Source organism: Notamacropus eugenii, chromosome 1, assembly GCF_028372415.1.
Source record: "Notamacropus eugenii isolate mMacEug1 chromosome 1, mMacEug1.pri_v2, whole genome shotgun sequence".
NCBI lineage: Eukaryota > Metazoa > Chordata > Mammalia > Diprotodontia > Macropodidae > Notamacropus > Notamacropus eugenii.
In genome coordinates, this window is record NC_092872.1 from 136,787,185 (window position 1) to 136,812,269 (window position 25,085).

Below are 25,085 nucleotides of genomic sequence, written 5' to 3' on the forward strand. Positions count from 1 at the left end.
ATTCTAACTTTCTTCATAGCGAAGAAGGACAGGGCCTGTATCATTGCACTGATGACAGACAGCACCCTCAACAGTTTACAATCCAGAGTAGCTATCCCTTTCCTGTACATGCTAAGACCAAACAGGTGTAAGAACACATAAGCCAGAACATAAGTAGAAAGTTGAATTTCCCACAAGATAGTCTTTTACATACTGGGCAATGGCGTTTGAATTTTGTAATACCTCAGGCATATTTCAAGATCTCATACTAATACCCAGTAGAACTTCCTGAATCAATTCATGCTCACATACATGACAACATTTTAATCAGTATAGCATACCCAAAGTTTTTATAGTCCTTCGATAATGTGCATTTATGTCAAATTTAAGCATTGCATTTATGTCAAATTTCAAAAGTGTTTATTTGACCAAGAGGAAATGAATTTTCAAGAATGTCCTCCAGATTACTCATAAGCAATTCTGCTCAATAGAACAACTGACATTTAATCAGTACTTTAAGGTTTGCAAAGTGTTTTACATATATTATTATGCTCGGCAGGCCAATCTTGCCAAATGCTGGCAACACCCACCTCTTGTCCTTCTCCAAAAGCCATGACTAACACAAGTCCTGCAAGATGATTCAGTGGCCGGCCCAACCCTCCAACTTCCGGGACATCATTACCACACGAACTTTATTCCTAACAACTGTCCTATGAAGGGTGTACTACAGATGCGATTATTCCCATTTTACAATGAGAAAACTGAGGCTTAGAGAAATTAAGGGCCTTGCCCAGAATCACACAATTAGTAAACATCAAAAGTCAGATTTGAACTCCGATCCCTCTGGATACCCAATCCACTATACCAACTAGATTAGAATTGATATTTAAATAGCGATTTAAGGTTCAAAAATCACTTTGTCTCATATGACCCTAAAGACAATGAGAAGTCACTGAAAGTTTTTCTTTTTTTTTTTTTTTTTTTTGAAGGTTTTTCAGTAGGGGAGTGATGTGGTCAAACCTGTGTCTTGTGAAGATAACTCTGGCAAATAGATATGGAGCTTGAGAAAGTAAGAGAGGAAAAACAAAAAGATGATTCTGAGACTCTGGATCTTAATGAGTGGGAACACTTTCGTATCTTCCAAAGAAACAAGGAAATTCAGAAGAGAGGTGGGTTTAAAGGGGGAAGAGGATGAATTCATGTCCAATTGGAGGTGTGAATTGGGACATGAATGGGGAGACATCCAGTATGTACCTGGAAATGTGGGACCACAGTTTGAGTTGAAGATTAAAGTTAGATAGATAAATCTGAAAATTACCTGAAGAGAGAAGATGGCTGAATCCTTTTTTATTTCTTGAATATGCCCTGATTCCTGTCTCTCTATTTGTCTAGGCTTTTAACTAGCCACCTTGTTCTTTCTTCTCTTTTTTTGTGTCCATCCTGTTCTGATCTTTTCTGCCCACTCTCCAATCTACTATTTGCCTTGATCGTTCATATTTCTGCATACTCTGAATTCAGCTTGCCTTCCTGGAAGTGATCCATGTCTTTGCTCTTGCCTTTATTCTGTACTGCTCGCCTGCTTCCAGTCTTCAGACTAATACTTTCACCAACAACTTCTACAAAGTAGCCCAAGTCCAACCTTTTCCCATGTCCCTTTCCTATTCTGTACACTCCACCAATGTACTTAAATTCCCACTCTTTACCCTGTGATCCATAATATGCACCCACCTGCAGGACCAGTATTTAGTGAAACCTTAGACTTTTGCATTAGAGTTCTATATTACAGAAAAGTTATGTAGTTTCCTAAAAAAAAAATAAGCCAAATGTACTATTTGATATCTTTTTGCATGATATATTTATGCAACAGCATAAGGAAGCCATTGTACCAACTAAATCAATGAGACTTTTATGAACTAAAAATTGTCTCGTATAAATCATTATAAATTCAAATTTCATTGTAACATCTACAGAATGGAGTTTGGTATATCTTATCTCATCCATTTTGGACCCTCCTAAAAGGATTTAGTCACTTGAAAATATAATAAGAATTTTGTAACAAGGCAACCACGCAACACAGGCACTATGACAGTGTAAAGAATGTGTAGAGGATTTTGTACCACTGAGGAATCAATATGTCAGGCAGTTCAATGAACGCATAGTATCCATGGAAACTAAGCTTGAGTAACATCATTTGGTACAGTATTCTACAGAGTTAAGTCCACACACCAAGTTTAATCATTTTTTATTAAAACCATACATAGAATTTACATGTGGGGTTTTTATGGCACTGTTTATTACAAATTTCTGATAAAGGAAAATAACACTGTAGATGTTTTACATTGAAACTTTGGTGATAAGAATACAATATAGCTCATTACATGAAGGACCATGACATCAGAAGCACCTGAGAAATTCAGCACACAGCTGATTATCATCTGCTTTCATATGGTCTCTCCTTCATTAAGAACCTAATTTGGTATTCATCACTTCGTTTAAAGAAGTTCATGAATACTGAGGCTCCCTCCTCAGGCATGGACAGATCAATAGCTAAAGAAGGCCAAAGCTCCCATCGCCATTCATCCTGTGTACTGGGCTTGAAAGGGACTTGGTCTAAATAACTATAATGCCAAAGAGATAAAATAATTTCATACTTCCAAAGAATGTTGTTTTCTTTGTGGTGATTGGCAATATTCTCCTTGCTCAGCACATGTAGATGTAAAGTTGTGCTACCCAAATGAAGCCCGAACAGATTAACCCATTTCCCCAGAAGCTTAAACCCCTCCTTGTATCCTGGGTCCAAAGATATAAAAAGAAACAGGGCCCATAGGATCCTAGACTCTAGGATGGCACAAGGTCCTTGTGGTCTGTCTAGCCAACTTATTCCATAGATCCTGTTCAGATGTTCATGACAAGTTAAGACCTCACATACTCCTTCAACCCAGAGGAGAGAAGGAGCCACTACAGCATCCCTAACCACATGTCGGCCAGCTGTTCCCAGTTACTAGAGAAGGCTCAAGGTCTCTACTAGGATTGGTTTCTACCTCAAAAGGAGAAATAGTTCTGGGGATTTATAGAGGGGAGAGCTTGCATAGCCATTGATGCTTGTTTAGAGGCTAGCCGATTAGTAAAGAAAATCTAGATGGGTGGCCAAATGTTTACACCTACTAAGGTCATCTCTCTTATCCTAGGACTTTTTTAACCTTTGCCAAGACAAGGAGGAACAATGTGTTTTAGTAGCATATTTTACAAGGGCAAACAGTAGGAGTCAGTTAAATGAATCGTTTATGACTAATTTTAAAAACAGAAGGTGCTTCTTTTCCTGAGTCCTTAGCAAAAATAAATAAAGTAACAAAAAATTTAAAATAATCCTATTTTTATTTTTTTCTGCAGCACCCTCACAGTATAGAACGGTTTTCCCAGTATAGATCTTACATCCATAGATTTATAAGCATCTAGATTAGATTACAGCATAGGTGTTCATTTTCAATTTATAATTAAACATAACAATTGAAAATAATACACCTTTAACATAAAAATTCCATTCATCTGGATGAAAATATCTTAACAATGTTATAAATTCAATGCCAGCTTGAATCCCTGTCCATACAAAAGTATGAATTATTTATTTCATTAAAGAATATACTGAAGTGTCATTTTAACAATGATAAAATTTCCAGTACATTTTACAATTTTAAAATACACAGCATCTCATTTTTACATCACATTTTTGAATTATCATGCCTTCTATTTTGTTAGCAAAACCTTCAGGGTACAGTGAATTGACATAATAAAAACAAGGCACAATAATACACTTACATTAATTATTATAATATACAAAGTATTTTTCTAATTTTTAAGCTTCATTTTGGAAACATTTAGGAAATGGTTCATAAAAATCCTGAAAAACTTTCACATTATATTGTAGTTGATGTGTACTTCTGCATAAACAGCTTACTGTGAGCCGTAATTCCATTATACAGAATATGGTTCTCATCACACAAGCTATAGAGAGCTAAAAAGTATTCCAATGACTCAGGTTTTATTTTAGACATCTGAAATATCCAGATAATTTAAGCAATTTTTGGCTCCACATTTTCCAGAAAATTATCTTGATTGTCTACTGTATTTTCAAGTAGATAATAATCCATATGGCAGTTGAAGAAGCACTATGAATCCCTTATACCATTTGAATTGGATTCAAGTAGTATTAAATCCAAATAGAATAAATTGCAACTTTTTAAAATTGAAAACTCAAATTATCATGGAAGTTTGAAGAGAAAGGGAAAGAAGAATTAATGGAAGCAAATAAAGCAAGGCATGTATAGACAACAATAAAATCCAAACATGGACTTAAACACTGAATTATCTCTTCTGTCAAGAGATATCTTTTGCAAACCAACTGCTCTAACAAATTCATTAGCTTACTAACACAAACCTCCATATGGACATTTTTAAATGATGAACAGTCTCTAAAGTGTCACTACAATAATTTAAAATTTTAATTCACAGAAGAAAAATATTTTGAAGAGTTTTCAGTCTTAAAATGAATAAAAGCCTTTCCAAAATGGAACAAATTCCATAGAATTTATATTTATAAGTAAAATTAAATTATAAAAAAATGCACTTACTCTTTTTACCTAAAGATTGTCTTCACAACTCAAGTTCAAAATTTAGGCCCGTAACACATTGTTTGGTACATGCACATCCTGGAGAGAAAAAAACCATACTGCACAAACATCCAGGCTCCTAGTTCCACTGACAGACTCTTCTTTTAAATCCTGACTGTCTAGACTCTCTTTACATGGGAGCCTCTTGTTTCTTTAGCTGATGAATTTGCTTCTGTATCTGGTCTTTATCAAGTTTCATTTTGGCTTCAAGAACTTGTCTGAGTGATCCTATGCTTTCATAGATGGCTGCAAACCCTTATAAAGATGGAAATTTTACAAAAGTTAAAAATTTGCAAATGTTGTGTCAAGGCTAAATTCTATACAAAGATGAAAATTTTCATTACAGCAATTCTACTGACTGTCAAAACAAGTTAAAAATAAAGTTTCAACCTTATATTTAAAAGACCTTGGCAATGAAAAGTAACATTTTAGGAAATGATTAGCATTAACATCCCCTGTGCCACTTTCTATTCTTAATTCCCTCAGTGGTACGTAGAAAGTATGCCCATAAACTAATTCATGAAATTATACAAAATTAAATGTGAATAAAATACTCCAATAAGAATTAATTATATTGTAATATAATCCAATAGACATTTCCCTAAGTAATTCAATAACCTATTTGGACAATATTCTAGCCCAAGAAAGAAGTTTCTACAGAACTATATTACTAAGTAATTATCTAATTTATACATTGAGTGTCAGTTCCTGCCTTTCAAAATAGTATTTTAATATTTTCAACAGTCATTTCTAAGCTAATAAATAATTTTCACTTCCACCCAACAAAAGAAAAACAAATGAACACATATGGAAAATTAATGCCTTCATATGCTTAGGATAAGAGGAGAATGAATTGTATAAACAGGTCTCTGAAACACATTGAAAATTGTGTTTCCTGCCCCAGGAGCATGAAAGACTAAATTTCCTTATACCCCAAAAGGCAAGTGAAAGCGTGTACAGATTTCTGTATCATAATGAGACCTTGGATGTTATGCAAGCAATTTACTCACTGTCTGTTTGAGTAAAAGACGAAGCCTACAGAGGCAAGTTAAGTGGCTAGCATGATAATTTGGTTCCTGACATAGTCCTTTATAAAATGCTGATAATAGCTTACTTTGTCCGGCAAAGGGTAATTGTTTGCATGGAATTTCAAAACCATTTTTATATATTAATACACCATAACTACTCCGGAAAGTGGCTTGATATACTTTTTGGACACTATGCCATACTTTCTTTCACTATTAACATAGTTTCTAGAAGATTGTTGAGAATGATACAAATCATTTTGTTTTTACGTCAGAGAACATAAACTAAATGTATACATTTTTGTCCTACCAGCATTGACTTCTGCTTTCATTTCTTTCATCTCTTCATTCATCTGCAATTCAATCTTGCTGATTCGGATATTGATCTTCTCATCATCAGATTTCAGTCTCTGTGCTTCCATATTTTTCTTTTGTATCTCTTCTATTTTATCAAGCTTGGCTGACATCTGACTGAATTTCTTCTCTATGGTCCTTTCACTTATTTCCTAGAATGGATGGAAATAATTGCACTTAATCTCTCTAGAATGAAACTGCATTCCATGTGGGGAGTATTGATGTCACTTAATTACTATGCTCAACATAAACATAAACAATGGGTCAATTAAATTCAATAGATTTGTTAAGCACCTATAATGTTCAAAGTATGCTACTAGGCAAAGAGGAATTAAAACAATTAAAAATGACTGGAAAGGGCAGTTCTTGCCTTAAAGAAAATTATTAACGGGGAATCGAGAAAAGGAAAAGGAAGCAGATATACAAAAATATAAATGATATAATGGCAAAAATCAATCAATCAAACATTCATTAAGTGCCCACTACGTTCCAGGCACTGTGCTAATCACTGGTAATTCAAGTAAGAAGAAACCATTCCTGTCCTCAAGGAGCTTACAATCCAAGAGAGGAGACAACTTGCAAAAAATATATACAATATAAGCTTTATACAGGCTAAACAGGAAATAATTAATAGAGACGAGGCACTAGAATTAAGAGGGACTGGGGAAGACTTCCTGTAGGAGGTAGAATTGTAGTTGGGACTTACATGAAACCAGAGAGGTCAGTAATCTGAGTGGAGGAAGGAGAGCATTCCAGACATGGGCGACAAGCAGAGAAAATGCCCAGAGCTGAGAGATGAAGTACTTTGCTTGTGGAAGAGCCAGGAGGCCAGTGTCACTGGGTCAAAGAGTATGAATTGGGTTAATGAATGTAATGAATTAAAGTGTAAAAAGACTAGAAAGGTTATGAAGGATTTTTAATGTCAAACAGAGCAGTTTTGTATATGATCCTGGAGGCAATAAGGAGCCACTGGAGTTTACTGAGGAGGGAACACTGACTTTAGGAAAATCATTTTGGTGGCTGAACGGAGGATGGCTTGGAGTGAGGAGAGACCTAAGGCAGGCAGACCAACCAGCAAGCTATTACAATAATCCAGGTCTGAGGCGATGATGACTTGCACTAGAGTGGTAGCGGCGTCAGAGGAGAGAAAAGGATGTATTTGAGAGATGTTGAAAAGGTGAAATTGGCAGGCCTTGTTAATAGCTTGGATATGGGGGGTGAGAGATAGTGAGGAGTCCATAATGACCCCTGGGTTGCGAGCCTGAGAGACAGAGAGGATGGTGTTGCCCTCTTCAGTAACAGAGAAGGTAGGAGATGGAGAGTGTTTATGGGAAAAGATATGAAGATAGGAAGTACTATAAGAAAATCTGAGATGCAGGAAATCTTTTTCAACTGGAAATGATGAGGGGATAAAAGGAATGGCAACTGAGTTCATCCTTAGGAAGCAAAAGATTTCAAAAGGAGAGATTCAGAGTGATTTCCACCCATAAAGGAGAAAAAGCCTGCACAAGTGCAGGAGACAGCACGGAAAATGCAAGTCTTATAAAATAAGACCAGCACCAGGGGATAGAGGGCCTTAAAAACCAGTCTCAGTAAGGAGTTTGTCTTTTTTCCTCTAAGGAGCCCCTGAAGGTTTTGAATAAGAGGAGTCATCATAATTAGATCTGCATATTAGGAAAAGTTATTTTGGCAGCTGTGCAAAGGATGGATTGGAGAGGGGAAGACTACTCCAAGTTAGGAACTAGAATAACAGCAGGAACCTAAGGGCTATCATGGAGACAGACTCAACACCAAGACTTGGCACCATGGAGGAAGAGAGAAAGTGAGGAGTATGAGGCCCACATACCCAAAGTCTAAAGAAATAAATCTGAATCTAATGCATGTGAAACTGTGGGTCAGTTGGATTCCAGCAGATGATCTGAAGGAAACTTGATAAGGCTTTTTCCCTGTTTGTCTTACTTTAAGAGTTGGTTCATGGAGGCCATGTCTAAGGGTCCCGAATATGCTGACTGTGGTATTTCAAAATTAGAGGAAACCAGTCAGTGATGATTTCCTTCATTATTAACCCAGATTCATGCATAGTCAATTCAGGAGCACTGAATTTGGGGAGAACAGAGAACTGTGTCAGACTATACTGACCAATTCAACCACCAATCAACAAGCATATATCTCAATCCACAAATGCCTACCATGTGCCAGGAGTTTATAAACATGAGCTCAGCATCTTTCTAGCAAGCAAATGCCTTTCTTAGCTTAATGATAAAACAATTAGCAGAAGGAGAAAGGGCTCGCTAAGAGGAAGATGGAGGGATAGTGTTGATAAGTGATCATGAAATCATATAAGTTATCTAGCACAACCCCCTTGTTTTACACATGAGATTTAGGCCTACAGAGGTCAAGGTCACTGAGGTATTATTACAAAGCTACAGTTCAAGCAGAGGACCTATGACTGCAAATTCACTGTGCCATGACGTCTGAAGTTATAAACTAATAAAAATGAGTCTGCCAAAGAGTTTTGCTGCCCAATAACTTCTGAAAATAGGATGTGTAGCTGATTGGTCAAAGAAATTCCCTGATCAGCTTAAGCTCCGGAGTAACTAGTCTTTGTTTGGTACTTTGTATCTTCCTAGGAAAGGTATGGACATGCCCCATGGAGGCTGGGTTTAGTTTAAAGGAGATGAATTAGTTGGCTATAATCTGTCACAGTGACAGACTGTTGAGGGAGGAGTCACCCATTTGTGCTGGCCTATGAAAGGGTGTGGCATCAGACCTCCTCATTCCTTTTTCCTTTACTTTCAAAAAAGTTCTAGAAGGACATAAGAGCTAAGAGGGAACCTCGGTTCCTCATTGGAGATTATCTTACCCACAGCTATAGAAACCTAGACTACATCTTAGTTTATATTAAAAGTTCCCTGGAGTAAACTCTGGGTGGGGATGTAAAGAACCAAAGGTGTTATGAGGGACAGCAGGAGAGGGATATCTCCTAAGGCAGAACCAAGTCCATGTAAAGCCAGAGTTTAGGATTTCTTGACTACCTGCAACATCATGAGAGCTATCCCAGGAATCATTCTCTTTGAACCCCTACGTAAGCAAAATTTGTTCTACACCCAATTTTCAAACTAATCTAAGGAACTCTAAGCAGTTATTAGGACTCCTTAAGCATAAGGACAGACGTAAATAAGAAAATAATAGCAGCTATAATTTTGTCTCTACTTTTTTGGAAATATAAATTCTCCAGATGTATGTAGAGCAAACAAAATTACTCAGTGATAATAGATTCACCAAAACTAGATCTCTGAGGTTAGGTGTCTACAAAGCCCAATGTCAAAAGATATTAGGTTGGTATTACTTGGTGCATTTGCTTAATTGGGATGATAAATTTAGATAACCCCAAATTAAATTTATAACTTTAAATAAGCCCAAACCAATCTAAGTCCCTTTGTCTCTTTAAAGTAAGAAGGGAAAACTAAGTACAAGAAAGAGACTCTATGATTTAAAAACCCTGAAAACTTATATAAAATTAAGTAAACTGACAGTTAATTGGTATGCATGACCAAAAATGCCCCTAAGATGGATTTCTAAATGTTGTTTTATTAGGTAATACAAACATAACAACAGATACCTACACTATTTTCCTTAACAACCAAGGCAAGTTGATCAATCTTCTGTAAAAGTTCTTTTTCTATTCGTTCTTGTTCCTGTTGCAACCAATTCCGTGCAGACAAAATCTGGCTGCTAAGTTCTTCCACTGTACCTTTAAATCTAAGAAAGGAAAATTAGTAAATTGACAAAAGCTCCAAAGCATTTTACTCTCTCACTTATATCTCTATGAAATATCAGCATTCGACAAGTACTTATCATATACCAACCACGTGTTCTGAACTATGCTCAGATATGGAAAATAGAAAACACCAACAACAGAAAAGAATAAAATATGCTACTTGCTCTTAAAAACCTAATGCAGCTCTTTTCTATTATTTTGGGCTCCTGACTTCCATAGAATCTCTGGGAACCTAAAGGGGACAGGTCACAGGGACCATGCTTCAACCAGGATGCAGTTTGCTGTTCCTGGGCCTCATGGCCATGGCCCTTGGGCTTTGGAAGGGTAGTGATCTGCTCAGTGTCTGCATGGATGCTAAACATCACAAGTCGAAGCCTGGTCCAGAAGATGACCTTCATCAGCAGTGTAGCCCATGGAAGAAAAATGTCTGCTGCATAGCAAACACTAGCCGTGCTGCCCATGAAGACACCTCTTACTTGTACCGGTTCAACCATGACCACTGTGGGAGGATGACCCCAGCCTGCAAATGCCACTTTATCCAGGACACTTGTCTCTATGAGTGCTCCCCCAATCTAGGACCCTGGATCCAGCTGGTAGGTGTCCTCAAGCTGGCATGGGGAACGGATCCTGAATGTTCCTCTGTGCAAGGAGGGCTGTAATCAATGGTGGGAGGACTGCCAAACCTCATATACCTGCAAAGAGAACTGGCACAAAGGCTGGAATTGGACTTCAGGGATTAACAAGTGCCCAGTTCAGGCTGCCTGCCACCCTTTCACATTTTACTTCCCAACACCAGCCTCCCTATGTGAGAACATTTGGAGTCATTCTTATAATGCAAGCTCTTATGGTCGGGGCAGTGGCAAATGCATCCACATGTGGTTCGACCCAGCCCAGGGAAACCACAATGAAGCTGTGGCTAAATTTTATGCTTTTGCCTCTGCCCCAGACATCTTCAGTTGGGGAGCCAGTTTCCCTTTCTTGACTTTGACACTGCTGTTGCTTCTCTGGGTTTAACCCTCATCAGGCATGAAGTCTTACCAATCTACATGCAAAACCATAGCCAAGATTGATTCCCAGTCTGTGACCCCTGGACCCCAGCTCCTGCCTGACACAGCCTGGCTCTCCTGAAACTCTGGCCTCCCAATCTGAATTCTTCCCCTCAAACCTGAGCTATCTGCTTGGAAACCTACAGCCCCACACACTTTGGATTTCATATTCCCCACCCCACTACTGAGGGGGCCAGGGAGGGAGGACCTTCTCCCTACTTTTAAGTAGCTCCAACTCCAGTCTCCTACCTCTTCCTCTGCATAGCAAAGTCCACCCACCCCACTTCTTTAGGGGAAATTAGGTATAATTTCTACCCTCTCAAAAGTAAAACCCTCCTTACTCCTTTCATTGATTATATTTGTATCCCTAATACCTGGTCCATATGTAAGTAGGTGCTTAATAAATGTTGATTGATCCAAAAAAAAAAAAAAACCTAATGCAGGTGATAATACTTACACACATGAAACTATTAGAAGATGATAAGAAATAGAGCATAATTAAGCACTATAATGCATGGGATAGCAATGTGTGCTATGGAAGATTAGAAAGTAGAGAAAGCATTGTATAAATCACATTCCTTTTCAAATACTGAGAAAAGCTCCCAAAATTTCAAGATTATTTTATCCTCAAAAAGAAAGAAATTTCAACCTTAAGGAGCATTCCTTTCTGTGACTTACAGATTGGAAATGGGGTTCTAGTCAAATTGTAAAAGGACCTCTCATCAAGTGTCTCATCATAGCCAGGAGGTGATGCTGGAATCTCAAAAGCAATGCCCACAGAAAACAATCTCTGGCTGTTTCTAATTTTCTAAGTTGAAAAGGCTTAGAGAATAGTTCACAACAGACTTTATGCCTATCTCTGAGGAACGGTCTAAGCTTATAAAGCTTATCACCAGAGGGCTGGGCACCAAGTGAGTGATTTTCTGGTCCCAGAAATTCATGAGATAATCTCTGAATTGTGCATTGATGCATTGATAGAGAGGGTACCAGTACTGATGCCCTTCAAGTATGTAGGCTTACAAAAAGGGTAGAAAATATTATTCCTTGTTTAGAGTCATGATCAAAGATCACGGATAGAATAAAGCTGGCAATGCACCTCCCTCTTTTCTTCAGGGCAAGCTCCTACCATCTTTTTGCCATTTCCTAAGGAGTTTATGCAATTGTGTTACCTCGATGCTATAAATTATGCACCAAGTAAGAGAAGAGCCATTAGAGCAAAGAAACCAGGGGGTAGAAATGAAAGAAATTCTCCTCCTCTCCATAATCAAGGAGTACTCTGCTACCTCCAATACACCCAAAGAGAAGAATCTGGCTTGCTGCAGGTATGCATGCACATACCATGTGTGTAATTTTTACAAGGTACAAGATTTTTTCATTGTAAGAATGGACAAATAATATAGAAAAGAAAATGCATTTAACTTTTCCAAATATTAAAATGAACAACAGAACTTTGGGGGATTGAGTATTGAGTGTTTTTTTAATTCTCCGATGAAAGAAAAGAAAATAAAAGAAACAAGAGAAATATGAAAAAGGTCAGCTACATTTCTTGCTCTATAGCCAAAATGCTTCTGAGGAAACAGAAATCATGATACACATTCAAGGTTTTGTATATTTACTTGTGAAGAATGGTGGACACTTCTTGCTCAAAGCTGTTTTCTTACTTAAATGTGTCGTTATAGTAATTATACATTTCATAATCTTAATCATTAAAAAGTAGGCTAATAGAGAAAATACACAAATGAATTGTGTACAGTGGGGGGAAAGCACTGTAGTTTTGGAGTCAGATGATCTGAGTTCCAAAATTCTGAAGCTGCCAATTATTATAGTACTGGCATGTCTACGAACTAGCCATTTTCCCTTTGGGCCTCAGTATCCTTATCTATAAATTAATGAGAAATTCAGAACAAATGGGCCGAATTTGGAGTAGATGGGATCTTGGGTCCCTTCCAGTTCTAAAACTATGATGCTATAACAAGAAGTTAAACTGTTTGGGCTGCTATTTCAGAGACAACCCATTATACTTGGCAGAAGAAAGATGGTTGGAGATTAGGTAGCTTGGAATGAACAACAGGTGATGTTGCAGTTCAGAAATGAAATGTTGTTACAGCTAATGAATTTAAACACTGATACCTTCACAGATTTATTTATACAACATATGTCAAAATGTCGTGTAAACTGCATTTCCCTTTGAATAGTATGGCCCCCAGATTTTAAAGTAGCCTTTTCCCCCACCAGTGGGAGCTATAGGTCTTTACAGAGAGGGTATTCACATAACCAACAAAGCTGCAAAGCCACATTCCACACTGCTTCATAAGGCCAAAAAAATCTCCACTCCCCCAAGGGAAAATGAAACAAAGCCTGTGGCAAGGGAAAAAGAGGACCTGGGGAGAAACAGTTCACATTTTCTTTGGACCTTATAGTTCTATATATATATATATAACATATACATATATATATATAAAATATGTGTGTGTATGTATATTTTTTTTTCCACAACAACGCTCCAAGGTAAGTTATAGTAAAAAGTAGTGAAAATATCTTATGGCCATTTTCCAGATGAGAAAACTAAGGCTCAGAAGTATCAAATCACTTACCTAGGGTCACACAGCTAATAAATGATGGATAGTGATGAAGCTGGGACTCGATCCCAGGTCTTTTGACACCAATGCTGAACTAAGTGTGTATATTGTGAATTGAATTTTATTTAGAAGCAGCTACACATTCGTTAAGGTCCATTTTCAGAGTCCTATACCAACTTCTCCTGTTCACACCTGGATTTGTCTCTTTTCAAATGAGCAAAAACAATTCTTCCAAATGTTGCTGCAGCCCAGTGGTTTTGTTCATGTCAGCACAAAGAAGTAGATTTATTTGCTTCCTTTTGTAAACTTTCAGTAAATGTCTGAGGTATCTTCTTTGGCAAATATGAGTAGGGGAGACTTTGGCAGAGTGCTTGCTTTGATAGATTCATTTTAAATTTTGTTTCTTCTTTTAGTTGCCTAGAAAAGGGTGGGAGGGGATATACTACACGTTAAAAGCAGTTTGTCTATGAGCTGCCTGCTGTTCCAGAATGTACAGAATTTCTCTGAAAGCCTAAGACTACTCGTTTGAGAAGTTTTAGGGGAGGTCTGATGTTGTCAGGAGAGAATGGGAGCATATTTGAGGGATGTAATGAAGTTAAAATTAACAGTACGGCTTGGATGTGGGGAATGAGAGGCACTGAGGAAAGAGTCAAGGATGACACCTAGGTTGGGGTCCTGAGTGACTGGAAAGGTGGCACTACCCTAAACTATAATAAAAAGTCTGGAAGAGGAGAGGGGTTGAGGAGTTAGTAAGTTGTTTTGGACTGGGTGGGTTTAAGATGTTTATCAGACACCCAGTTCCAGACTGCTATATAGGGAGTTGGAGATGAAAGACTAGAGAGAGAAGAGAGGTTAGATACATATAAGTAGATCTGAAAATAAGATAAGGAGATCCTCAGCCTAGAGTTGATAACTGAATCGATGGGAGCTGATGGATCACCAAGCAACACAGGTAAAGAGAAAAGTTGTTTTTTCCACCAGATAATGTAAGTTTAGATAAAATTCATCTGACTAGTTTAAAAAATATATACCATTTGCAACAGCAGGTTCAAGATGGAACATATAAATGTTTCTATAATGACTCTAGAAGTGAAAAATAAAAAAAGACATGTGCTTGCAAACCAGCAATCTAGCCTGATCTATTTAGCATCTCAGAAGACAGGTGGAAGGTTTATCAAAGGACTAGGGGTCTATCATACTATAAACTCTATTAGAGGGACAAATGGAAGAGGACAAGAAATTTCACCTGAGAAATCATTAACTAATACCACTTCTGTGAATCTGTGATCTCATCAATGTAGATAGTCCCTTCAACAACAGAGACTACAACCTATCTGTGACCTTTCATCTTGAGCAATACTTGTCCCTGTCCTTCCACATATCCTCCACAGGGGCCGTCCTCTAAATTCTATGATGTCATCTAAATACCAGTGAATTATACATTGGTGTGGCGATCATTAGTCACCTCTCACTCTTTTCATATAACTGAACCACCTTCTTTTCCAGTCATCTGTCTCTTTGATGACATCCTTTTGCACAATTCTTGGTTGGTGATGTCTTGCACCACCTTGGGCCTCTTCAATGACCTCTGAGTAACTTTAATTCCTCAGTCATTATGGTATTCTAAGATTCATAGGTATACAGCCTCACTGGAAGAATATCATTAAAAATTCTTAGGGAGAAGTTGTTGCTCATTAAAAGTACTATGCAATTTTCCAAAGGCAATGTAGGAAGATCTACTTTTCAATTCTGGGCTTGACATCCATTTAGTGTCTATTCAAAGTGCACATGCTGATGGATTGTCTATCTAACTATAAATCATAGTCTAGGGAAGAGGCATGTTCCATCAACTAGCTTTTGCCAGTGTGAAAAGTTAGGCTGAACTCTTGAGTTCATTTAGAATTTGGAGCTCATTTAGGAAGCCCGACAATGTTCCAAAGTATATGAAATCAACACAATGTCAACTGCAAATAGGAACATGGGAAAGACTTCAACACCTACAGGAAATCTTTCTTTCCTTTGGACTCTATTCTGGACATGCTCAATGATGGTGGCAAGCGTCTTTGGTAAGTCTGTCTCATTTTATGTCTGGCTTGGTATTAACAGAGAATCAAACAAAATTACCTCAGCTGCAAGATCTTTCAAGGAATTTTGTCTGATTTTTACATATTCATCGGTAATGCCTTGTTGGAGGAGATGTTGGTCTATCAAATCAATGCCTTTTTGTAATGAACAAACAATGGGATCTTGTATTCCCTATATCTTTCATTCAGTCAGTTGCGTGATTGTAAAGTTGTAGCCTGATATAGAATATTACTTGCAAAAGCATTGCAGTTCCCTTCTCATATTTTAATCAAGGAGGTTGTTGATGTGTGTATAGATTAAAATCATAAAATTGGTATAGAGATGGGAAATAGGAATATGTGTTGGTAGTTATAATCTTCTTTTGATCACCTGTTTTGTAAGGTAACAATAAAGCCAGATTGTTTTCTTCGGTATACTCCCCTCTTTAAGATATCTTTAGAATCAATGTGATAATGCTCATAAAATTATTTCACCTTTAGCATAGACTTCTTCTGTGTATGTTTGGACTATGCCAGCTGTCCTTCACAACTTTGTTTTCTCCCAGATCATTTTTACTTCCTCATGTAGAATTTTAGCTACTCTAATATTATTGCCACATGTCATCAGTAGAGCATAAGAGTACTTGGAGAAATCAGGAGGATCTTGGTTCATGTCCCACCTCTTAATATTTACTAGGTGGGTGACCACTTCTTGGATCCTCAGGCAACTTTATAAGGCTATAAGTTTGAGAGGGGTTGCAATTTGTGTCAATGGAAGGAGTTTCTACATTCACTAAATCACAGGTCTTCTAAAAAAGGAATAGTATAGAAATCTTACAGGTCTAAAAAAGTCATATAGAAATTCTCTTGATGGAACTTCCACACTCTTATAAACATATGTAGCAAATAGGATCACCTATATTTGATGAAATTGAGTGTAAACGCTAAAAATTGAAGAAGCTGAAAAATTAAGCCAGGCAGAAATAAAGCGAAACCTCAATTACCAATTCAAATACCAAACATTAATTGGTACAAGGCCTTTTCCAGAGAGATATAGAGGACAGGTTTGGGATAGCAAAGTGGTCTTTCCTAGGAAAATCACTTTTAGAATTCAAGATAAACATTATGGATTTGGTCCTAAATAGAAACAAAGAACCAGTAGTTGAAAGCGAACTACTGAGTAATCACTGCACAATTCACCATTCATCTGAGAGAAGCAAAATGAAAGAAATCCATCACACAGGTATTCATTTTTAGCAAACACGGTATAATAATTAGGGGAGAAAATAAAAGGAAGAGTTAACGTGACTAATCCACAGGAAGCCTGAAGACTATTTAAAGGATTCACTGAAAGCCCAGGATAAAAATCTGTGCTAAGGACGAAAAGCAAAAACAAATCAGACATTTGAAAATTCATCTTGGAGACTTAGTGAAAATAGAATGTGGTGTTGCTATGTGCTCAAAGCTTGAGAGAAGGGGGATCCCCGCCTGTCAGTAAAGTGTAAGAAGCTATCCTAGGCGAAAGGGGCATCTTTTTAAAAGAAAATCCAATAATTTAATTGAGGAGTATAGGGGATCCCACAAAATTTAATATGTCAAGTGAAAATTATAAATTAGGCAGGGTCAAATAAGGAAACACTTTACAGAGGATTCTAGAGACTACCATAATAAGTTCTTTAAAATGTACCAGTGGGAGAAAGCAAGGTAGAAAACAATTGGGATTACTTGACAATGGTACACAAGCTGGGCATAGTAATTAAAAGGAAAAACTAAGTTATTTACCTTGGTCTGTAGAAGGGAGAAATGGTCTAAAATAACTAAAGTGTAAAATAGTTAAACTATTAACTAACATATGTAAATAATTGCTCCAATGACCACAATACTAAAACACTTCCAAATTGCTACTATGACTCACATTGATAAGAAAGATCACAGCAGAAACCCTAGAGAAATACTTGATGGTCCACTGGAAACTAAAGGGTGATGAAGGCTGAGAATCTAAATTTATAAAATCCTGAGGAACAGGGGTAGGGTGAAAATAGATTTAGTCACCAAACGAAAAAAGACTAGAATTAGCAGGCACCCCTTGATGTTTGACATTTATAGCATCCATTTCTTGAAGAGGCACAGGAACTTTTATAGGCTTTTTTTTTTTTAGAGTTAAGAATTTTTTTTTAAATGGGCCATTACAGACTTCAGAAAAAATGGAATGTTATGGTACACATTCCTTGCCTTCATGGCTAGTTCCAAAAAGGACTGTTTCACCCTCATAGCACATTTTTCAGTGTTTCTACTAGACATATTTCTAGGCATGCAAGACCACTTTAATTTGGCTCAATAATACAATTTTTAAGTTCTTAAAAGTAAGATGGATCTTGGTATGTGTGCATGGACATTCTTTATAGGGAATAGAACTCTATTATGGTATGAAGAAAGTCAGGAAAGTAAAAATCTTTACTATTCTAAACTCCAATACAAACTAATTATAAACTATGGGTAGTGATAAATACTATCTATTAATATGATTTTTCCCCACTTGGACCATAACCACTCCCCTTTATTGCTTTTGCTCCCTCATTTATTCTACCCAAATGCTACAAAAGAAAAAAAATTCAAAATTAATTTACCAAAGCAAGTATACCTTGCAAAATCTCCCATACCAACTGCTGAAATAATAAAAGACAAAAGACAAAATATAAAATATTTGGTAAACTTTGAAAAATCATTCCAAAAGTTTATAAAAGCAAGGAAATAATTGGACTATCATGCTAATGCAGCAAAACTAATGAAAGGAACACAAAAAGCAATTTCAGCATGCCTATATCTCTTCTGTTCATTTGCAAGATGACAAATGGGTAAACTCAATTGAGGTTCATTTTAATGTTTTTTTTATTGTGAACTAGAAAACCAAATATGAACATTTTCATATACAAAGATCAAAAAATAGAGATTACATGTGAATCCATGAATCTACTATACACTGCCTGTTCCTTTTCAAATACAATGAATTGAAGCCAGCAGTAAGCATTGGGGGTTACTGAATCAGTGGTGGAGGCTGCTGGAGCTCTCAACCTATAGATAATAAGGGAGTCATATAAATGGTCAGAATGAGATTAAAGGACACCCTTTGCTATCCCTAGGTGCAGGATTATTGCATTCCACATATGTGGTTCCAGGTCAAAGTCCCAGACTTGGGGGGGGGGGGGGTTTGACTGCCGATCCCAGTCAAACCGGAGCATAGGACAGGAGAACAGTGACCACACCTCTCCTTAAATTATAGCACCTTGGAAGAACTGAAAACTTGTAGACCCCCAGAACTAACTCCCCTCTACTAGTACAGTCCAATTTTAATATAAAGTTAAAAGTCAAGAAATAGGCTGAAAAACAAATGAGTAAACAACAAAAAAAGAATCTGATCATAGAAAGTTACTAGAAGGACAGGGAAAATCAAAACACAAACTCAAAAAAAGACAACAAATTCAAAGCAGCCACATGCAAAGAAAAATGTGTATTGTTCTCAGGCCCAGAAAAAAGAAAGGAATTTCTGGAAGAGCTTAAAAAGGTTTTGAAAAATCAAATAAGAGAAGTAGAGGGAAACTGGTAAAAGAAATGAGAGTGGTGCAAGAAAGTCATGAGAAAAGAGTCAACAACTTGGTATGGAAGGCACAAAAAAATAATTGCTTTAAAAAAAAATAGGCCAAATGGAAAGGGGGATACAAAAGTTCACTGAAAATAATAATTCCTTAAATATTATAATGGGATAAGTGGAAGCTAATGACCCCATGAGACATCAAGGAAAATAATCAAACAAAATCAAAAGAATGAAAAAAAGAAGAAAATGTGAAATATCTCATTGTAAAAACATCTGACCTAGAAAATAGATCCAAGAGAGATAATTTAAGAATTATTTGACTATCTGAAAGCTCTGCTCAAAAAAAGAGCCTAAACATCATCCTTCAAGATAGTATCAAGGAACACTGTCCTGATATCCTAGAACAAGGGTGGGGACCCTGCAGCTTTAAGGCCACATGTGGCCTTCTAGGTACTTGGAATGTGGCCTTTTGACTTGAGTCTAAGTTTTACTGAACAAATTCTTTTATTAAGGAGATTTGTTCTTTGTAGTTTGGATTGAGTCAAAGGGCTGCACTAACCTCAAAGCCACAGGTTCTTCACCCCTATCCTAGAACCAGAGGATAAAATAGAAATTGAGAGAATCCACCAATCACCTTCTAAAAGAGTTCTCACCCAAAAAACACTCCCAAGAATATCAAAATCAAATTCCAGAGCTCCCAGGTCAAGAAGAATATGTTACAAGCAGACTGAAGGAAACAATTTAAATGTTGAGGAGCCAGAGCAGGACAAGATTTAGCAGCTTCCAAGTTAAAGAATCAGAGGGTTTTAGAATATGATAAGGCAAAGGAGCTAAAATTACAATCAAAAATTACCTACCCAGGAAAACTGAGTATAATCCTTCAGGGAGAAAAATTGATATTCATTGAAATACAGGACTTTTAAGCATTCCTGATAAAAAAGAGTAGAACTGAATAGAAAAATCTGACTTACAAATACAAGACTCAAGAGACGCATAAAATGACAAAGAAATCATATGAGATTCAATAAGGTTAAATTGTTTACATTCCTCCATGGGAATATAATACTTGTAACTCCTAAGTACTTTATCACTATGAAGGCAGTTAGAAGGAGTATATACAGACAGAGGGCACAGGTGTGAGTTGACTATGATGAGATGATATCCATATTATGGGGTAAAAAAAGAGATATACTGCGAGAAGGAGGAAAGGAGAGACAGAATGGGGTAAATTAGCTCACAAAAAAGAGGTATGAAATAGCTTTTACCATAGAGGGGAAGTTGGGAGGGGCAGGGCAGGAGTGGCAGGCAACAGTTGAACATTATTCTCCATAGAATTGACTCAAAGAGGAAATAATAGATACACTCAGTTGTGTGTAGAAATCTATCTTACCTAACAGGAAAGTAGGGGGAAAGGGGATAAGAGAGGGGATAGTGATAGAAGGGACAGTAGATTGGTGGAGGCAATGGTCAGAAGTAAAACACTTTTGAGGAGGGAAAAGGTGAAAGGAAAGAGAGAAAAGGATAAAGAAAGGGAAAAATTAGGATGAGGGGAAATACACAGTCAGTAATCATAACTGTGAATGTGAATGGGATGAACTCACCCATAAAATGGAAGCAGACAGCAAGAGCAGATTACATGATTTAGAAACAAAGGGAGACACCATAAGAAAATTAGGGTAGCATGTAATAGTTTACCTGTCAGATCTATGGATGAGGAAAAAATTATGACCAGACAAGAGATAGAGAGTATTATGGGATGAAAATGGAAAATTTCAATTATATCACATTTAAAAGGTTTGCACAAACAAAACTTGTGCAGACAAAATTATAAGAAGGCAGAAAACTTGCAGGGGGGATTTTATAGCAAGTTTCTCATGAAAAGGCCTCATTTCTCAAATATATAGATAACTGAGTAAAATTTATTAAGAATACAAGCCATTCCCCAAATGGTAAATGACCAAAAGATATGAATAGGTAGCTTTTAGAAGAAGAAATCAAAACTATCTATAGTAATATGAAAAAATGCTCTAAATCACTATTAATTAAAGAAATACAAATTAAAACAACTCTGAGGTACCACTGCATTCCTATAAGATAAGTTAATATGACAGAAAAGGAAAATAACAAATGTAGGAGAGGCTGCACAAAAATTGGGACACTAATGCACTACTGGCAGTATTGTGAACTGATCCAACCATTCTGGAGGGCAATTTGGAACTCTGCCCAAATGGCCATAAAACTGTACATTGCTAGGTAATTAACATTACTAAGTCTGTATTCCATAGAAGTTTAAAAAAAAAAAAAAAAAGGAAAAGGACCTATTTGTACAAAAATATTTATAGTAGCATTTTTTGTGGAGGCAAAGATTTGGAAACTGAGGGGATGCCCATCAATCTGGGTATGGCTGAACAAGTTGCAGTATGATTGTGATGCAGTGCTATAAGAAAGGACAAGCAGGATACTTTCAGAAAAACCTGGAAAGACTTACGTGAACTGATGCAAAGTGAACTGAGCAAAACCAGGAGAACGTTGTACACCATAACAGCAATATCACACAATGATAAACTGTGAATTGATATTCTCAGCAATACAATGATCTAAAACAATTTAGAAGGACTTAGGATGAAAAATGCTATCTACAACCAGAGAATGAACTGATGGAGTCTGAATAAAAATCAAAGCACACTTTTTAAACTTTATTTTTCTCAGAGGTTTTTTTTTGTCTCTTTTGGCTACACTATACCTATATCAATTTGCTTGCCTTCTCAATAAGGGGGAGGGGAAGGAAAAAGTTTGGAATTCAAAATTTAAAATATACAAATATATAAATTGTTTTTACATATAATTGGAAAAAATATTATATATGCATGTATGTATGTGTGTGTGTGTGTGTGCATAATTTAAAATGTGTGGGAGCAGCAATATCCTGATCCATCTGTCCATGCAGGTTAGACTAGTTTTTTGTAAATAACACTGAGACATTCTTTAAGACTTGCTTGGCTCAGGGGAGTAAGGGCACAGACTAAAGACTAAGGGGCCTTCAGATACTTACCTGGGGTGTGTGGGGAGAGGTCAGAATGGGAGTTGCACTCAGGTGAATCAGGTGAAAATCCTTCTCTAGCTCTACCTATGTAAATTTTCTTTTGTTAACAATGGAATGATCTATGAGTGTCTCATTTTGTTCCAATATAAAACCTAAACTACCATGAGACTAGCAAGAGTCAAGCCCAGACCAGCACAACATGGCAATACAAACATTGTCCTATCAATCCTTGTCTCCTTCAGAACTTCCCCTCTGGGGTCATCTGTGCATTCACTGAAAAGTTTCACAGATGCTCTTTTCTTTCCTCTCTTCCTTTTTTTTTTTTTTTTTAAATAACATTATCACTAACTGCCACTTTCCCTAACTCCCCAACTGGCACACTTCAAATAAAAGCCCTTTCTTTCATTAAATGATTATATATGGAAATGTATAACCTACACCATATCTATAGTCTATCACTTTTCCAGCAAGAGGTGATAGGCATGCTTCATCATCTATCTTCTAGAGTTGTTATTGGTCATTGAATAGATTAAAATTCCTAAGTCTTTCGAAAGTGTTAGTCATTATCCTACCATGGTCACTGTACAAAACAGTTCTATTTCTACACTTTACTTGGTATCAATTCATAAAAGTTTTCCCACAGTTCTCTGAATTTGTCCCTTTCATCATTTCTTACAATGCAATAATATTTTATTACATTCATAAAACATAACTTGTTCAGCCATCCCCCAATTGATAGATATTCACTTCATTTCCAGTTCTTTCCTACAACAAAAAAGTACCACTGTAAATATTTTTATAAATATGAGTCCTTTCCCTCTTTATCCAATCTAAGAAGAGAATTTCTATGAGCCAACGAGCACTTCTCTCCAAATGAACTATAACATCTTCATTCCTGTAACTGTTAAAAAAATTTAAGAAGCAGATTGGGAATTGTAGTATATGAACAGCATAGCAATTAAGAATGAATAGTCCTGCAAAAACTCATAGATCGCCTCCGCTTCGTTCAACTATGCTCCTAACAAAGTATATTGTACATCATAAGCACTTAATAAATGGTTGCTAAGTTGAAATTTCTGAGCCAAGAAAAATGATTTCTTAGCACAATGGCTACTCACTTAATATCCAAAAGGTGAAGCTGATGGTTGCTGTCTCTGTGAGTCATTTTAAGCTTTGTGCTTTGCTCTGATATTGACAGATCAACTCTGCTTAAAAGCTGAGAAATCTGAAAAAAAAATTAATTCACACTTTAAAATTTCATACAGGATCATAGAATTATAGATTTAAACTAACAAAGAACTTTAGAGGCCATCATCTATATGAAGCTTTACAAAATAATACTTTAGAAAAGAGAAATTCATTAGCATTTTTAACTTTGTTATAAGACTTCCACTAAAACCCTATTCACAATGTCTCACCAAAGTGGGCAGGTAACAGAGTTCTTGAGGTCTATGCCAGTGAAGTACAAGATCGGACAGATACCATCAATATGTATCAATGGCAGAAGAATTCAAACAGAAGAAGAAGAGAAGGAAGAGGGGAAGGAGGAGGGAAAAAAAGTAGGATCTTCCTCTTCATCCCTCCCCCTCTTCCTCCTCCTCTTTCTCCTCCTTCTCCTCCCTCTCTTCCAGTCCAGAAGTACCTGCTTCTAATACTGATTGGCATGGAAACTATTCTTTTTTTTCCAACCTGGGTTGGAAGACTTCTAGTGAAGGAAAAGTGACCAAACATATAATACCATGTATTGCTATTTAAATTCACGCACATTCATCTTTCTCTCCAACTAGTTTAGAATTTTTTTTTTTAAATGGAGATCACTTCTTAGGTTTCTTTGTATTCCCTAGAATGCCTGGTGCAGTACTCTATAAACATGAAGATACTAAATAAATATCAACTGAGTGACTAAATTATTATAAAAGTAGACCCAACCTTTTTGCTGGAAGGATCTACCCTAGGCTAGGATTATCTGGTGCCTTTTCCACTATCACAGCAACAATGATGGAGCTAAACTGTAGTGGAAGGAGAGGAAATGGTTTTATTCATTTGCCATCCCACCTCATCTTTTTCCATAAGTCCAAACTAATGACCCTATGGCTTTTTTACAACTGGCTGACTAGTAAAATGGACATTTTACTGCAGTCTCTGTACCATCTGTGTGACTGCAAGTGCTCCAATTTCTTGCCAATTTCAATATAACTGGAACAATTCTAATTTTGATGACATCTACTATGTGGGCAGGCTTTCTGGCAAAAGTTCTGAATAGGCCCTATTCAGGAGACAAGCGGTTCCAGGCTGCAACAATAAACCACTTGGGAGAGCCTATAGCTTTCTTACTTTGTGCTTTGCTCTGATACTGACATGAATAGCCATATTTAACAAAACTGAGGAGGCTGCCTTGTGAATCACACCCACCACAGTGCCTGGCACATAGTAGGTACTATAGAAATGCTTATTCCCTTTCCCCCACAATAAAAAACTGTGCCTAACCATTTGGCTATAGCCTTTTTCCCAGGAAAAGACATCTTTGTGCCTTGCTAATTGGTATCTATGTGACCACTACTCAGAGATCTCTCCCCAGGCTCAGTATATAAGGACTATAGAAGAAGGCAAGGTACCTCTAATTCCCATTCCATGCTGCCTGCCTCCTGGCCCTGCCAACTCATCCCAAATTGGCTAGTGGAAAAAGAGTTCATTTTAAAGTCTAATGAAGTCTGAAACAGAGTCAAATGCACCTGGGTGAATGCCTAGGTAAATATATCAACTAACCTCCACCCTTTTAGAAGCTGACCTGGTGTTGGCGAATGCCCAAGGATAGGAAGCTAAATAATGGTAGATTGAGAGAGGGCATAGGAGGGAGAGAAGGGAAAGGAGGTATCCTCTAGTCTGGGTTTCTCTAAAGAGACTTGGCCTAGCCTCAATATCAAAAATCCCCAGAAGGGATTAAAGCTCATGACTA

General features: G+C 37.0%; 1 protein-coding gene and 1 pseudogene across 3 annotated transcripts in view; one reads left to right on the forward strand and one right to left on the reverse strand.

Moving 5' to 3' along the window:
• The window catches only part of FAM81A (family with sequence similarity 81 member A), a 133,756-nt gene that overhangs the window by 46,632 nt on the left and 62,039 nt on the right, over positions 1-25,085 (reverse strand). For 2 of the 3 annotated variants that reach the window (XM_072615597.1, XM_072615600.1), the window contains 4 exons: positions 23,248-23,354; positions 9,652-9,787; positions 5,982-6,177; positions 2,210-4,901 (listed from right to left, as the gene is read on the reverse strand). In XM_072615597.1, coding sequence (XP_072471698.1) covers positions 4,777-4,901; positions 5,982-6,177; positions 9,652-9,787; positions 23,248-23,354 — 564 coding nt within the window. In that variant the 3' untranslated portion in view covers positions 2,210-4,776. Of the gene's footprint in view, positions 1-2,209; positions 4,902-5,981; positions 6,178-9,651; positions 9,788-23,247; positions 23,355-25,085 lie in introns of those variants that run through there. The other variant, XR_011968282.1, reaches the window with a different exon arrangement.
• Positions 10,109-10,803, forward strand: LOC140507566 (folate receptor alpha-like; annotated as a pseudogene).